This window comes from Lagenorhynchus albirostris, chromosome 6, assembly GCF_949774975.1.
Source record: "Lagenorhynchus albirostris chromosome 6, mLagAlb1.1, whole genome shotgun sequence".
Classification (NCBI taxonomy): domain Eukaryota; kingdom Metazoa; phylum Chordata; class Mammalia; order Artiodactyla; family Delphinidae; genus Lagenorhynchus; species Lagenorhynchus albirostris.
The window spans coordinates 18,224,851-18,239,278 of record NC_083100.1 but is presented as its reverse complement, the minus strand read 5'-3'; the positions used below and the strand labels follow the sequence as shown (position 1 = coordinate 18,239,278).

Genomic DNA, 14,428 nt, shown 5'->3' with positions numbered 1-14,428 from the left:
TGGGGCGCCGGAGAAGGGATTGCGGGGCAGGTGGGGTCCTGCGGGGGCCCACGCGTGGGGGCCGGGCCGGCCGGGGCGGGGTGAGTCACCGCCCGCCCGCTCCCATTGTGCGGCCCGGCGGCGGCGGCGGCGGCGGCGGCGGAGCTGCGGAGCAGAGCGAGAGGAGGTGGAGCCGCGGGCTGCGGGCTCCGGCGCCTGCGTCCGCCCAGCCCGCCAGGCTCGCTGCCGCCGCGGGCGCCCCCAGGCCGTCCGGCCCTGCGCAGCGACAGGCCCCGGGGCGAGCGCGGGAAGGAGATGGGGCGCGGCGGTCGGCCCGAGCCCCGCACGCTCCGGAGCCCCGAGGTACCGCAGGGCGGGGCGGGGAGCGGCGGGCCGGGCCCCGGGGGCATCCCGGGCGCGGCGGGGCCTCGATGGGCGCTCGGGCGGGCGGGGGATCCAGCTCCGGGGAGGGGGAGGGGGGGGCGGCCGCGCGAGGCTCCTGACCCCGCCCTCCTCCCCCAGGGCTCCCCATTAGGTCCGCGCAGCGCCCTCTTCTCACCCGGGTCACGGGTCCCTCAGTGAGTCAAAGTCCCCCCAAGCCGCCTCTCCGGACATGGCCAATGGAGTGATTCCGCCGCCCGGGGGCGCCTCCCCCCTACCCCAGGTGACTGACGCTCGCGGGGGTGGGAGAAGAGGAGGGGGAGGGACCTCAAGGAGGATAGGGGGGTCTTCTGGTCGACCCTGGGACCCCCAGATCCAGGGATAGAGCTGGGCGGGAGATACGGAGAAAGAGGGGGTCTTTTGGTATTTCTCGGGTCTGTTGCCCCCTCTCCTCCCAAGCCCTGGAAGCCTGGGAGGTTGACCCCAGCCTGGGCCACAGGGAGTAGAAGACGAGTCTGCTGGTCTCCCCCATCTCCACCTAGGGCTTGGAGTTGGGGTGGGTGTGTGGCGTTCATGCGTCAGGGTTCCTTAGAAGAGGCTGTTGGGTTTGCAGGTCCGGGTGCCCTTGGAGGAGCCCCCTCTGAGTCCAGACATGGAGGAGGAGGATGATGACTTGGGCAAGACCTTGGCTGTGAGCAGGTTTGGGGACCTCATCAACAAGCCCCCGGCCTGGGACCCCAAGAAGCCCAGCCGCAGCTACAGCGAGCGGGACTTTGAGTGTGGGTAGCCTGGGGACCCCTAGTGTGGCCGCCCTCACCGCCATCACCTTCATTGCCACCATCACCGTGCTCACCACTGGCTTGGTCACCCGGTGTCATCTTATGCTGGATGCTGTGCTGGATGCTGTGCTGGGCCACCATGCCATGTTAAGTCATCCTGCCTCACTTACCCATCACCTGTCTGCCTGCTAGGGGAGCTGAGCCCCAGACACAGGGGAGATGTAGGGAGATGGGCCTGAGGCCTCCCTTGGTGACCTTCATCTTCCTCAAGGCTCTGTCATACCTCTGGCCCTGCTCTCGTCTCTCTGCCACCTCTCCTCCCCTCCTTAGCTCTGCTGACTCTACCTTTCCCTTCCTTGCTGTGTCCTGTCCTCTCATTCCCGCATCCTCCCTGTCACAACCTCCCCTCTCCATCACTCCATCCCCCCGACTCTACCAGGCCTTCCCAATGACAGGCTATGGGTACAGGTGTTGGGGGGAGCCTGACTCTGGAGGAAGGACTAGGGTGCCCTTGTTTGAGGCCTTGAGCTAGAATAAGGCATGCGTCCCTAGGGTGGTGAGGGGCCCCCTTCTGCTGTGGGGGCCCCAACCAGCTCTCCTGCACCCCCAGTTCACCGGCACACATCCCACCACACCCACCACCCGCTCTCGGTGCGCCTGCCTCCACCCCACAAGCTGCGGCGACTGCCCGCCACCTCTGCCCGGCAAACCAGGAGGAAGAGGAAGAAGGAGAGAACCTCTGCTCCCCCCTCTGAGGGGACCCCTCCCATCCAGGAGGAGGGGGGAGCCGGAGTGGATGAGGAGGAGGAAGAGGAGGAGGAAGAGGAAGGGGAGTCTGAGGCAGAGCCTGTAGAACCTCCACCCGCAGGGTCCCCACCCAAAGCAAAGGTAAGGTCTGTCCCCAGGGAGGGCTGGCTGCTCAGGGAGAGGAGGGGAGGCCTGGAGGGGGGAGGGGAGGCCCGGCAGGGTTGGGGGAGGCGGGGCTGAGTGGGGTATTGGGGCTGAGTCAGGGCAGGGACCCAGGTCACACGGGGTTTATCCACAGTTCTCCATTGGAAGTGACGAGGACGACAGTCCCGGCCTCTCGGGGAGGGCCGCCTTCACCAAGCCCCTGCCCGCGGTGGGCCCGCGCTCCGACAAGAGCCCCCAGCACTCGGTCAGGTACTGGCCTCCAGCCCAGCCGAGAGCAGGTCCCAGGCTCCTTCCTGACCCCAGTGGAGAAGCTAGGAGGAAAGGAGGCGGGGCGGAGGAGCCGGGGAGGGCGTGCCCCTTCTCTGCATGATTGGCAAGGAGGAGAGCACCAGAGGGCGGGCAGGGAGAGTCCTCCAGGAGAGAGAGGGTGTCTGGGTGAAAAGGAGGATGGGGACAAAGAGGAACTGGGGACCAGTGCAACGGGGGCAGGAAGGTGGAGGTAAGCTTTTCTCTCTGCTCAGGAGGAGCCTGTGTGTAGTCCCCAGGGGGCCTCTCCAGGCCCTGCCCCAAGCTGGGGGAGGGCAGAGGAACCCCCTCTCCTGGCCCACCTCCACCGAGGGTCCCTGCCAGTTTCAAGGCTTCCGTGTTGCCTCCTCAGCTCCCCTAGTCCCCGGGCCCGGGTCTCCCGAGTCGCCGGAGAGAAGAGTCGGCCACGGAGCCCGTCAGCCAGCTATGACCTGCGGGAACGGCTATGCCCAGGCAGTGCCCTGGGCAGCCCGGGTGGCCCGGAGCAGCAGGTGCCCACTGATGAGGCGGAGGCCCAGATGCTGGGCTCCGCGGACCTGGACGACATGAAGAGTGAGTGACACCCACTTCCAGGGGTGCCCAGCCTGTGAGGGACCTTGGAGAGGCTCTGTGTTCTCCCCCACCCAGGGCTGAGCTCCTCTGCGGTATCCCTGTCTGCTGGAATGTGGCCAGTGATGGGGAACTCACTACCTAACCAAGCCATGCCTCGGGTGCCACAGCTGAGACTTCCCCTCATGACGCCTTTGCCCCCCGTCCTGGTTGTGTCCTCTGAGTCACCCCTGGAATAAGGCAGCCCTTTTTCCACACGACGTTTGGAGACATCATTGTACCCCCCCTCCTCCGACGCTCCTCTTCTCGGGGCAAACTCTTTTCACCCGCTTGGAACCAGGGCCCTGAGTCCCAGCCACTCCACCAGGCCCTGCCTCTCCCTGTGTCAGGAGCCTCCTACTCCCATCACACCACCCTCAGCCGGGCCTGGCTGTGATCTCGGCACGTTCCTTCCGTCTTATCAGTGCCCTGGTTTCTGTGCCACCTGTCCGCACCCATGGGGCTCTGTGCCCAGCCAGGGGCATCACCGACCCCGCCCTCCTCCCCCTTGGAACCACAGTATGTGCAGGGGTGGGGTGGGAGGGGGGAGGGCTCTGAGTGCAATACGTCATGGAAAGTTGCCAGGGCCTGAGGACAGGGACAGGAACAATCCGATGGCAGCAGCAGCAGCGGCGGCGGTGGCAGCAGCGGTGGGATGGGGGGTGGTCAGGGGGAGGGCGTGTTTACAGACCTAGGGTGCAGGCTGGAAGCAGCAGGGAGCAGGCCTGGGGACCCGGGGAGTCGGGGTCAGGAGGCCCGGCCATCTTCAAGCTCTGGTTGGACCAAGACCACTGCTGTCCAGGCTCCTGCCTCTCAGGAGAGCCGGGGCTCTAGGAAGGAACAGGAGCTGAGGCCTTGGCCATCTGGGGAATGATGAGCCCGCTGGAGGAGGTCACAGAGCCCAACAGGGCACTGAGCCCTGGGCCCGGGGACGCTGAGGGTCAGAGCCCTCAGAGGGCTCCAGCCCCCAGCCCTCGAGACTCGCTGGCCTCAGAGGACTTAGAGATGTTTGTGCTGGACCTTGAGGACTATGACCTGTGGGAATCCATCAGGGGCCAGCTGAGCCCCATGGTGGGCGGACCAGCTTGTGAGTAACTGGGCTGCTGGCCTTCCCCCAGCTGTGGGCCTGGAAGGGGCAGATGGGAAGGAAGGGAGAGAAGCTCTGCCTGAGTCCGTCTGGATGTGTACCCATGGGGGAGTACACATGGGTGCCGAGGGGCACAGGGAAGGTGCCGAGGGCGCGGGGCCTGGTGACTTAATGTGGGTCCTGGCACTGCCGAGTAAGAGGCAGTGGCCGTGACCGGGGCTGTGGACTGAGTTGGGAGTCTGCCTTTTTACTGTGGCTTAGCCAGTCTCCCTGTGTGACTTTGGACTAGTCCTTTCCCCTCTCTGGGCCTCAGTCTCCTTATGTATGAAATGGCCCAGCTGGACGATATGGTTTTGTCGGCATGGTCCCTGGGTGACTGTGGCACCCCCCCCCCCCCCGAGTAGAATGGCTGGGCAGAGCTGGAGGGGCTGGCAATGACCCCGAGGCCCTGAGCTGGAACCCTGGGACCGCCAAGCCCATCTTCTCCGCAGGTCACCGGCTGGAGGACAACCCTGGCGTGCGCCGGCACCTGGTAAAGAAGCCGTCTCGGACGCAGGGCGGGAGGGGCAGCCCCAGTGGCCTGGCCCCCATCCTGCGCAGGAAGAAGAAGAAGCAGCAGCTGGACCGGAGGCCTCATGAGGTACCGGGCCCCGAGGAAGTGGGCCTTTGGATTCTTCTCGCCTCTCCTCCCCCCTTCTCCCTCCCTCCCTGCCTGGCCCATCGCCATGTCCCCAGGACAGCCGGTCCCACCTGGCGGCTCCCAGGCCTTCACCCTTGGCGCCCACCCCAGGTGTTTGTGGAGCTGAATGAGCTGATGCTGGACCGCAGCCAGGAGCCCCACTGGCGGGAGACGGCTCGCTGGATCAAGTTTGAAGAGGACGTGGAGGAAGAGACGGAGCGCTGGGGGAAGCCGCACGTGGCCTCGCTCTCCTTTCGCAGCCTGCTGGAGCTCCGGAGGACCATCGCCCACGGTAGGGGCCCTGCAGGCCTGTCCCGAGAGCTGCAGGCCCTCTTCACAAACCACAGAGCTCGGCCTGTGCTGGGCTGCCCAGCTCCAGGGACTGCTCCCTGGAGCCCTGGGGCCAGGTGAGGTCTGGCTGCCACTTAGGGGACGTGGGGTCCAGCTGCCTGCACAGCCATAAGCTCTGAGGGGTGGGACTGTGCCCAGGTACCTAGCACTGTACCTGGGGCACAGTAGGTATCTGCCCACATGCAGTAAATCAACAGATGACCCCCTCTCTGGGCAAGGAGGGGCTGTGCCCTCACCCCGTGCTCTCTTTTTGCATCCTCTCGGGCTGGGCTGTGGCCACATGGAGCTGTGTATGCACCTGGGCACATCAGATGCTTGGCTCACCCAGCATGTCTGCCTGCCCCTGGGGAGCAAGCCGCTGGGGGGTGGTTTTTTTCTACCTGATGGGACCGTGCTCCCTCCCCTGACTGTGCCCCCAGGAGCTGCCCTCCTGGACCTGGAGCAGACCACTCTGCCAGGCATCGCACACCTCGTGGTGGAGACCATGATTGTGTCTGACCAGATCCGGCCGGAGGACAGGGCCAGTGTCCTTCGCACCCTGCTGCTGAAACACAGGTGCCAGGGTGGGGCGCCTGGGAGGGCGCCTTCAGGTTCAGCTGCCTTCCAGGAGCACAGACTCTACTGAGTGGCTCTCGAGCCTCTGCTTGAATACCCCAAATGATGGGGAGCTCATTCCTTCTTTATCTTTGGACAGTACCAACCGTTAGAAAGTTCCTTCTTACATTGAGGCAAAAAGGATGGAGGCCCTGACCCTCCGTTTCTCATTTCCTCATGACCTCAGGCCACCAAGGGGCTGTCTTCCTAACCTGCCTTGCCCCCTCTGCCCTCTCCCCAGCCATCCCAATGATGACAAGGACAGTGGCTTCTTTCCCCGAAATGCGTCCAGTTCCAGCGTGAACTCGGTCCTAGGGAATCATCACCCAACCCCCAGCCATGGCCCCGATGGTGCAGTGCCTACCGTGGCTGATGACCTGGGGGAGCCAGCCCCACTCTGGCCTCATGACCCTGAGGCCAAGGAGGTCAGTCACCTTGCTCTGACCTGGGCTGGGGGATGAGGAGGGCTTCCAGTTTCAGTGGAGGCCACGGATGGCTTCATTGAGTGGGTCAGGAAGGTTGGTTGCCGGGCACCATACTAGGGATGTGGGGGACATACATTCAGGAGGGACCCCTGCCCTGGAGAAACAGAAATTTTAAAGGGGATGACGGGGCAGACCCAGGGGAGCCATTTAAACAAGGTAAGGCTGAGATGGAGGAGGGTCCAGATCCTGCTGTGGGGCACTTCACCAATAGTCTCCACCCTGGCTGGGGACGGAGAAAGCAGGGCCCAGATCCAGGGGTTGGTGGGCAGAGTCCAGGCCTGGAACAAGGGATGGGAGGGCCTGCCATGGCCTCCGGTCTGGGTCCCAGCCCTATTCCAGTTCTGCGTCCTCAGAAGCCCCTCCACATGCCTGGGGGAGATGGTCACCGGGGGAAAAGCCTGAAGCTGCTGGAGAAGATCCCTGAAGATGCTGAGGCTACTGTTGTGCTCGTGGGTAAGGAGGGCTGGGCCCTGGGGGCATGTGGGCTACAGGGCGTGGATGCCCCCACCATGGTCTGCTTGTCTTGAGCTCTGGCCTGCAGGCTGCCTCGTCCATCCCCAACCAGGCCCCCACCTTGCCCCTGGTCTTTCTCTCAACCCATCTTCCCTAATCCTCTGCCTGCTTCCCATCCAGTTTTCTGCTATCTTGGATTGCTTCTAGTCCATATAACACTGTTGTGAGAATTAGGAAAAGCACCCCTTCCTCAATACCCTTGATTTCCATCTGCTGGTAAATTGTAATAAATGTACAGACGTATAAGCAAATAGGGCTTCTTTAGATTGGGGTTTCTTTGTGCAGTGCACAACCTGCTCAACCGTACATCATGGCCCCAGATATCCCCCCAGGGCCTGCCTTGACTGCTCCCCTTTGCCCAGCACCCTGTGCCTTTCTGTCCCCCCAGGCTGTGTGCCTTTCTTGGAGCAGCCAGCGGCAGCCTTTGTGCGCCTGAACGAAGCTGTACTCTTGGAGTCTGTGCTTGAGGTCCCCGTGCCGGTTCGCTTTCTCTTCGTGATGCTGGGGCCCGGCCACACCAGCACTGACTATCACGAGCTTGGGCGCTCTATTGCCACCCTCATGTCTGACAAGGTGGGTCCGGCAGCCCCCAGGCTGGGCGTTCTAGGCCTGTTCCCCTGAGCCCTGCTTGTTCTCTGTCCCACGCGCTGCCCCCAGTGGTATCCATGGGTACAGGGGTGCTAGTGGCCCTTCGGGGTGGAGGCAGCGCTCTGGAGTGGTGGAGGGAGGGGTGAGCTGAGGGGGAAAAGGGAGCCTTGGGCTGGGGCTATGGGAGGGGACAGGGAGGTGGATGCCGGAACGAAGAAGCCCAGACGCTGAAGCTTTGGATGTGACATGAGACTCGAAAGGGAAGCTGGACTTGGACAGGAGGGTCCTCTAGCCAGGGGTGATGTTCGAAATGTTTCCCAACCAACAGGATGTGGGCACTCTCCAGTGAGGATGGAGATTGGATTGGTAACGCTATGCCAGGCGTCATCCCTTCAGTTGTTGCATTGTGGAAAAGTCTGGAGGCTCCCAGGGGAAGAGCGCGGGCAGTCATGGGGGTTTGGGAGGTGTTCAGGGCCGTGGCTGCCTGCCGGCCAGCAGGGACATGAGCCAGAGTTTTGACAAGTGGACTGGACCTGTGGATGTGGCTGAACGTCCACCTTGCCTCTGGGTCTCTGATGGCCCAACACCTCCTCCCCGAAGCGCCCCCTCCCAGGGCCTCCCTGGGCTGTGGGCTCAGTCCCTGGCTTTCCTGCCTCCAGCTATTCCACGATGCTGCCTATCAGGCGGATGACAGGCAGGACCTCCTGAGCGCCATCAGCGAGTTCCTGGACGGCAGCATCGTGATCCCCCCGTCCGAGGTGGAGGGCCGAGACCTGCTGCGCTCCGTGGCTGCCTTCCAGCGCGAGCTGCTCAGGAAGCGGCGGGAGCGGGAGCAGACCAAAGTTGAGATGACCACCCAGGGCGGCTACGTGGCCCCTGGGAAAGGTCAGACCCTTTGGGGCCCGGAGCCCCCTGAACCTATGCCCCCTCCGCGGCTCCCACGGCTCTGACCCCAGCCCCATCCCGACTCTTGAGCCCTGCACGTCAGCTTCCAATCCCTGACCCAGGTCTCTGCACTGCGTCCCAGGCTGGGAAGGATTGGGCCCAGGGCCTGCTCCAAGCACGAGGTTCCAGCAGCCTCTTGTTCCCCCAGAGCTGGCGATGGACTTAGGGGGCTCCGAGGTGCCCCCTGACGACGACCCCCTGCTGCGCACTGGCTCGGTGTTTGGGGGGCTTGTCCGGGACGTGAAGCGCCGGTACCCGCACTACCCTAGCGACCTGCGGGACGCCCTGCACTCCCAGTGCGTGGCTGCCGTGCTCTTCATCTACTTCGCTGCCCTCAGTCCCGCCATCACCTTCGGGGGGCTGCTAGGTGAGGGGCGGGAGGAGAGGTGAGGGGGCTCACTGTCATCTGCAGGGTTGCTGGGTCAGAGTGTCCCAGTGGTCACTTCTGGGATGACAGTAAAGTGAGAGGGGGTGGGTGCAGGGGTGGGAGATCCGGGGTGGGGGGCTGGTGGTGAGAGGCAGGAGGGCTGAGAGTGGTGAGGGTCCCTAGCTACCACTCTGGGGAGCTGCTCCATTTTTCTTGGGTCCCCAGGTTAGGGGAAACTAGACGAGAAAGAGGGGCCAGGTAGAAAGAGCCAGGCCAGGGCCGTCCCACTGACCCTCGCCCGCCCCAGGGGAGAAGACAGAAGGACTGATGGGTGTGTCTGAGCTGATCGTGTCCACGGCTGTGCTTGGTGTCCTCTTCTCTCTGCTGGGGGCCCAGCCGCTGCTTGTGGTCGGCTTCTCGGGGCCACTGCTCGTCTTCGAAGAAGCCTTCTTCAAGGTGACAGCCACCCTGCCCCTCCCCAGGGCTCACCTGCTCCACCCTGTGCCCCTGGCCCAGGGCATGGGCCCCTGCGGTCTTTCCCCCTCCTCTCCCTCGGGGTGCACCTCCTGCCCGTCCCGTGGGGCCCCGAGGGCCGGGTCAGATGGCTGTGGTGACCGCCTCTCTCTCCCGCCCTCCAGTTCTGCCGAGCCCAGGGCCTGGAGTACCTCACAGGCCGGGTGTGGGTTGGCCTCTGGCTGGTGGTCTTTGTTCTTGCCCTGGTGGCCGCGGAAGGCAGCTTCCTGGTCCGCTACATCTCACCCTTCACCCAGGAGATCTTCGCCTTCCTCATCTCTCTCATTTTCATCTATGAGACCTTCCACAAGCTCTACAAGGTGGGCCCTGAGAGGTCTTGGGGGGGGTGGGTGTAGGTGGGGGCTGGGCAGCACCCTGGGAAGGAGAGCCTGGGGGGAGGAGGAACGAGGAGGAAGGCTCTGTAGGCTGTGGGCATGGGGGTTGAGGACGCTCTAGGGCTACGTCTGAGCTGAAGGGCAGGGAGTCAAACCCAGAGGTTTGAAGTCCAGGATTCACCTGAACAGGTATGGGACGGAAAGGGGGCGTTGTCAGGGCTACGGGTCTGGGGTCCTTGGGTCACTGTATGTAGAGGAAGGGCGTCTGTGTGTGAGATGGAGCTGCATGTCCTGTGTTATGTTGCCCGGTCAGGTGTGGGAGGGGCCCGCCCTCTCCCTCACAGGTGTACTGATGCTATGAAATCAGGCACCTGCCCAGGTGAGCACTAGGGCAACCTCGTAACCCACACAGGTGTTCACGGAGCACCCACTGCTGCCATTCTACCCCCCTGCGGGAGCCCTGGCTTCTGAGCTGGACCTGAATGTGAGTGCCCTGCCCCCCACCGAGGGGCCGCCGGGCCCCAGGAACCAACCCAACACGGCTCTGCTGTCCCTCATCCTCATGCTCGGGACCTTCCTCATTGCCTTCTTCCTGCGCAAGTTCAGAAACAGCCGCTTCCTGGGTGGCAAGGTGCGTGGCCGGCGGGAGTAGGGCCTGTGGACCCCCTGTGGGTGTCCCTCGGTTCCTGCTGTCTCTGCCAGGCTCCGCTCGAGAGAGGGGCTGTCCCCTTCTCCCGGTCATGGGAGACCTCATCCAAGTCTGTGCAGCCTCTGCCCCTGTCTGAAGCCTCAGAGAGGTGTAATCAGGAGAGGAATGCTCTCCTGGGCTGGGCTGGGCTGGCACCTGTGGGGTTTAAAGGGACAGGTCAGGGGACCTCTGGCTCCTGCTCAGGCCCAAGAGGGGTCCGGGTAAAAAAACCCCCATGTTAGTTTCCTGACCCTCCGCTCCATCCACCTTTTGCTCCCTTCCCCTCATTGGCCCCTCTCAAGGCTCGCCGTATCATCGGGGACTTCGGCATCCCCATCTCCATTCTGGTGATGGTCCTGGTGGATTACTCCATTACAGACACCTACACACAGGTGAGTGAGTCCCGACCCCCTCTGGCAGCTGGTTCTCACCCCAGGGCCTTGAGAGGCAGGCCATAACATGTCCCCATGGCGCCAGCAGCCGGTCAGGGCTGGAACCCAGCTTTCCTAGTGGAATGGCTACGTGCTGGGGCTGCACAGGGGTGGGTGGGCTGGGGGTTTCAGAAGCAGCTGTGTGGTCCAGCTGAGGAGGCCGGCCAGGGAGTCTGGGGCTGTGTGTGACGCTTAGTCAGGACTCCTGGAGGAGCAGGTGTGGGACTGGGGGCAGAATGACAGGTGCCCCTGCAGCAGGTCTCCTGGCAGCTCCGGGGCTCAGGGAGAAGGTATATCATTTCCTCATTCGCTGCCAGACCCCTTGGAAGAACAGTGACTTTGGAGGATACAAAACTGATTTTCCCCAAACCTGTTCACACCCACATTCCCTGGAGTCCTGGTACTGGAGACACAGAGCTGGGTGGGAGCAGCTGCTACGTGGAGTTGCTAGCGGCCCTGAACCTGGTCTTCCTTCTGGTCATGCAGAAGCTGACGGTGCCCACGGGACTCTCAGTGACCTCCCCCCATAAGCGCACATGGTTCATCCCGCCCCTGGGTAGCGCCCGTCCTTTCCCGCCCTGGATGATGGTGGCAGCCGCCGTGCCCGCCCTCCTGGTCCTCATCCTGATCTTCATGGAGACACAGATCACCGCGTGAGAGGGCTGGGGGCGGGGCGGGGAGCCGTGGGATTGGCGGCCAGAGGGTGTCCGTGGGCCTGGGGCGTGGTTTCCCCGTTGTGCTTTTTTTTTTTTTTTTTTTTTTTTTTGCGGTACGCGGGCCTCTCACTGTTGTGGCCTCTCCCGTTGCGGAGCACAGGCTCCGGACGCGCAGGCTCAGCGGCCATGGCTCACGGGCCCAGCTGCTCCGCGGCACGTGGGATCCTCCCGGACCGGGGCACGAACCCGCGTCCCCTGCATCGGCAGGCGGACTCTCAACCACTGCGCCGCCAGGGAAGCCCCCCCGTGGTGCTTTGACATGATATCTGTCTGTTACCACCACCACTTGCAGGGTGGCACTTGACAGTCCTCAGAAAACCCTGGCAGCATTTTCTCTCAGTGACGCTCACATGTGTCTCATTTTGGTTAAACCACAATGATGTGGTGAGAGCTGGCATCTGGCTTTTGTGGTGTTTTAAGTATCCACAGTATGGGAATTTGCCTCAGATTTGCTTAAATATGAGAACTTCAATTTGAGAACTTGAAAGAGGAAGCGGGCAGGTCCTGGGAGAGTTCTGCTCTGCATGTCCTGTCCCCTCTACACCGTCCCTGCTGTGAGTGCCTGACCCTGTCGCTGGCCACCCCCCCGCCCCCGACTCACCCCCGCTTCCCATCCTCTCCCCGCAGGCTCATTGTCAGCCAGAAGGCGCGGAGGCTGCTCAAAGGCTCCGGCTTCCACCTGGACCTGCTTCTCATCGGCTCCCTGGGTGGGCTCTGTGGCTTGTTTGGGTTGCCCTGGCTCACGGCCGCCACCGTCCGCTCGGTCACCCACGTGAACGCGCTGACCGTTATGCGCACTGCCATTGCTCCCGGCGAGAAGCCCCAGATCCAGGAGGTGCGGGAGCAGCGGGTCACTGGAGTGCTCATCGCCAGCCTCGTGGGTGAGAGCGCCCACCTTGCACGGCCCCGGTCCCCACCCCCCAGACTTGCGTTCTTGGACCTTAAATCCTTTCTCCATCCCAGGCTTGACCCAGATCCCTTCTGAGTTTCCAAACGCATCGTGACTAGCCCCTGCTCTGACCCCCAGACCTGCTTCTTGACACTCCATGTGCCTTTTTGCTTGAGCCCTTTCTTGGCTCTCTGTCCTGTTGCATCTTCTCTTGGTCACAGTGATGAGGCCCGGCTCATCTCCTCCCCACCAGGCCCTTCCATCCTCACGGGGGCTGCCTGAGGGGTCACGTAGGTGTGTGTCACCTCCTCCAGGCCTGTCCATTGTCATGGGGGCTGTGCTGCGCCGGATCCCACTGGCTGTGCTCTTTGGGATTTTCCTGTACATGGGGGTCACATCGCTGTCTGGCATCCAGCTGTCCCAGCGTCTGTTGCTCATACTCATGCCAGCAAAACACCATCCCGAACAGCCCTATGTGACCAAGGTAGGGCCAGGAGGCACAGAGGTGGGGCGACGGGGTGATGGGGAGCGGCGGGAGGGCCGAGGGATCTCTGGGCTGGAGATGGACTCTGAAGGATAAGCTGGGACCTGGGGACCTGAGTTCCTAGAGATGTGGTGAGACCTGACGCCTGTTCCCCAGGTGAAGACCTGGCGGATGCACCTGTTCACGTGCATCCAGCTGGGCTGCATCGCGCTGCTCTGGGTGGTCAAGTCCACGGCGGCCTCGCTCGCCTTTCCCTTCCTGCTGCTGCTCACGGTGCCCCTGAGGCGTTGCCTCCTGCCCCGGCTCTTCCAGGACAGGGAGCTACAGGCGGTAAGGGAAGGCGCTTGGGGCAGTCTTAGGGGCTCGGGCCCTGGGTGCCAGTCTTTGCTGTTGTGTGACCACAGACAAATTACCTAACGTTCCGAAATCTCATTTTCATCTGTATGACGGGGCTACTAATAGATTCTCCCTTATAGGATCGTGGTGAGGATTAAACACAGTTCCAGGTAAAGCAATGAGAACGGTGCCTTGGTGTGAGAGAGGCACAGGGCTGCTGTAGACAGCTGTGTCCTGAACAAAGGCACACAGCTGAGGGATGAGCGGGCGTGGGGTGGTGCTGAGATCCATTCTGAGCCCTGTTTTTGTCAGCTAGAGGAAGGGACATCTTTTTGAAAATCCTCCGCCCACGCACGGTGTACAGAGGTACCACAGGCGCTCAGAGCCCCAGGAAAGTGCTTCTGTGTGGTAGCTGCTATCATCATCATTATTGGGAGGGATCGCTGGGGGGTGACCTCAAGGTTGTGGCCAGAGGGAAGTGCTTCAACCTGGGGCCACAGTCCCTGTAGTCAGTGAGGCTTGGAGAGGTCTAGGGGCAGTGAGGGCTGCCGGCCCAAGGAGGAGCTGGGGAGCGGGAGGCGGTGAGTCCGCTTCCCGGCCTCTCCCAACCTTCTGCTCCCTTTTGCAGCTGGACTCTGAAGATGCTGAACCAAACTTTGATGAGGACGGCCAGGATGAGTACAACGAGCTGCACATGCCCGTGTGATCCTCCACCATGGTGCCCCTTGGAGACCCCGACACCTTAGTGATTGACACCAGGCCCCAGTCAGAGCCCAGCCCTAGGGCCAGCGGGCTCGTCATGACCCAGAGATGTGCCTGGAACCACTACTGATGCCACGACTAGAGTGGCCCCCTGACTCTGCCCTGGGCACTGACCTCGTCTCACCCAGGCCCTTTCACAGACCAGACCGGCACAGGCTTTGAGCTCATTATAACCACACTCCTTGTCTTGTGTCCGCCTCACTTTCTTGGTTCCATCTCTGGTTTCTCGGGTCATACTTATCCATCTGGAATTGGAAGAATTCTATTTTCAGGGTCGTCCAAATCAGGGAGAGTTTTGAGGCAAGGACAGAATTCTTGGAGGAAAGGGAGAATCAAGACCACAGAAGGTCAGAGCGGGATCTTATCAGCACCCCCTCGAGCCCCCCCCCCAAGTACAGTTGAGGAGCTGGAGGCTCAAGGTCTGGCTCAAGGTCACACGCTGTTAATCCAGCCCCTGCTTAGAAGGGGGAGGTTGGGGGATGGGAGGGGGAGGAGGTTGCTCTGCTTTAGCCACTAGGGAAATCAGAGCGTCCCAATGGCTGTGGGGCTACAGAGGGGAATGGAAAATGTTTATTTTCTTTTCCTGATCCTTGGCAGTCCAAAGAGCAGGGACAGGAGCTGCCCAATCCCCTAGACGCCAGGGTCGTGCTGGCTTTGGGGTCCCTGGACCATTTTAGAGTCTCCAGGCTTAGAAGAGAGGCAGTTCTGGGATTCCTGAGG

The 14,428-nt window shown here is 62.5% G+C and overlaps 1 protein-coding gene across 1 annotated transcript; it reads left to right on the top strand.

Moving 5' to 3' along the window:
• The first annotated feature begins 222 nt into the window (after positions 1-222).
• SLC4A3 (solute carrier family 4 member 3) lies at positions 223-13,898 on the top strand. The gene is made up of 23 exons (XM_060152000.1): positions 223-342; positions 502-643; positions 974-1,139; positions 1,750-2,027; positions 2,185-2,300; positions 2,710-2,909; positions 4,524-4,672; positions 4,823-5,003; positions 5,482-5,617; positions 5,898-6,081; positions 6,495-6,594; positions 7,043-7,227; positions 7,902-8,127; positions 8,336-8,554; positions 8,862-9,010; positions 9,193-9,387; positions 9,815-10,033; positions 10,393-10,482; positions 11,008-11,174; positions 11,865-12,118; positions 12,441-12,610; positions 12,767-12,940; positions 13,575-13,898. Exons 2-23 carry the CDS (start codon positions 593-595, stop codon positions 13,650-13,652), a joined length of 3,687 nt encoding a protein of 1,228 aa, XP_060007983.1. The 5' UTR covers positions 223-342; positions 502-592; the 3' UTR covers positions 13,653-13,898.
• The last annotated feature ends 530 nt before the right edge of the window (positions 13,899-14,428 follow it).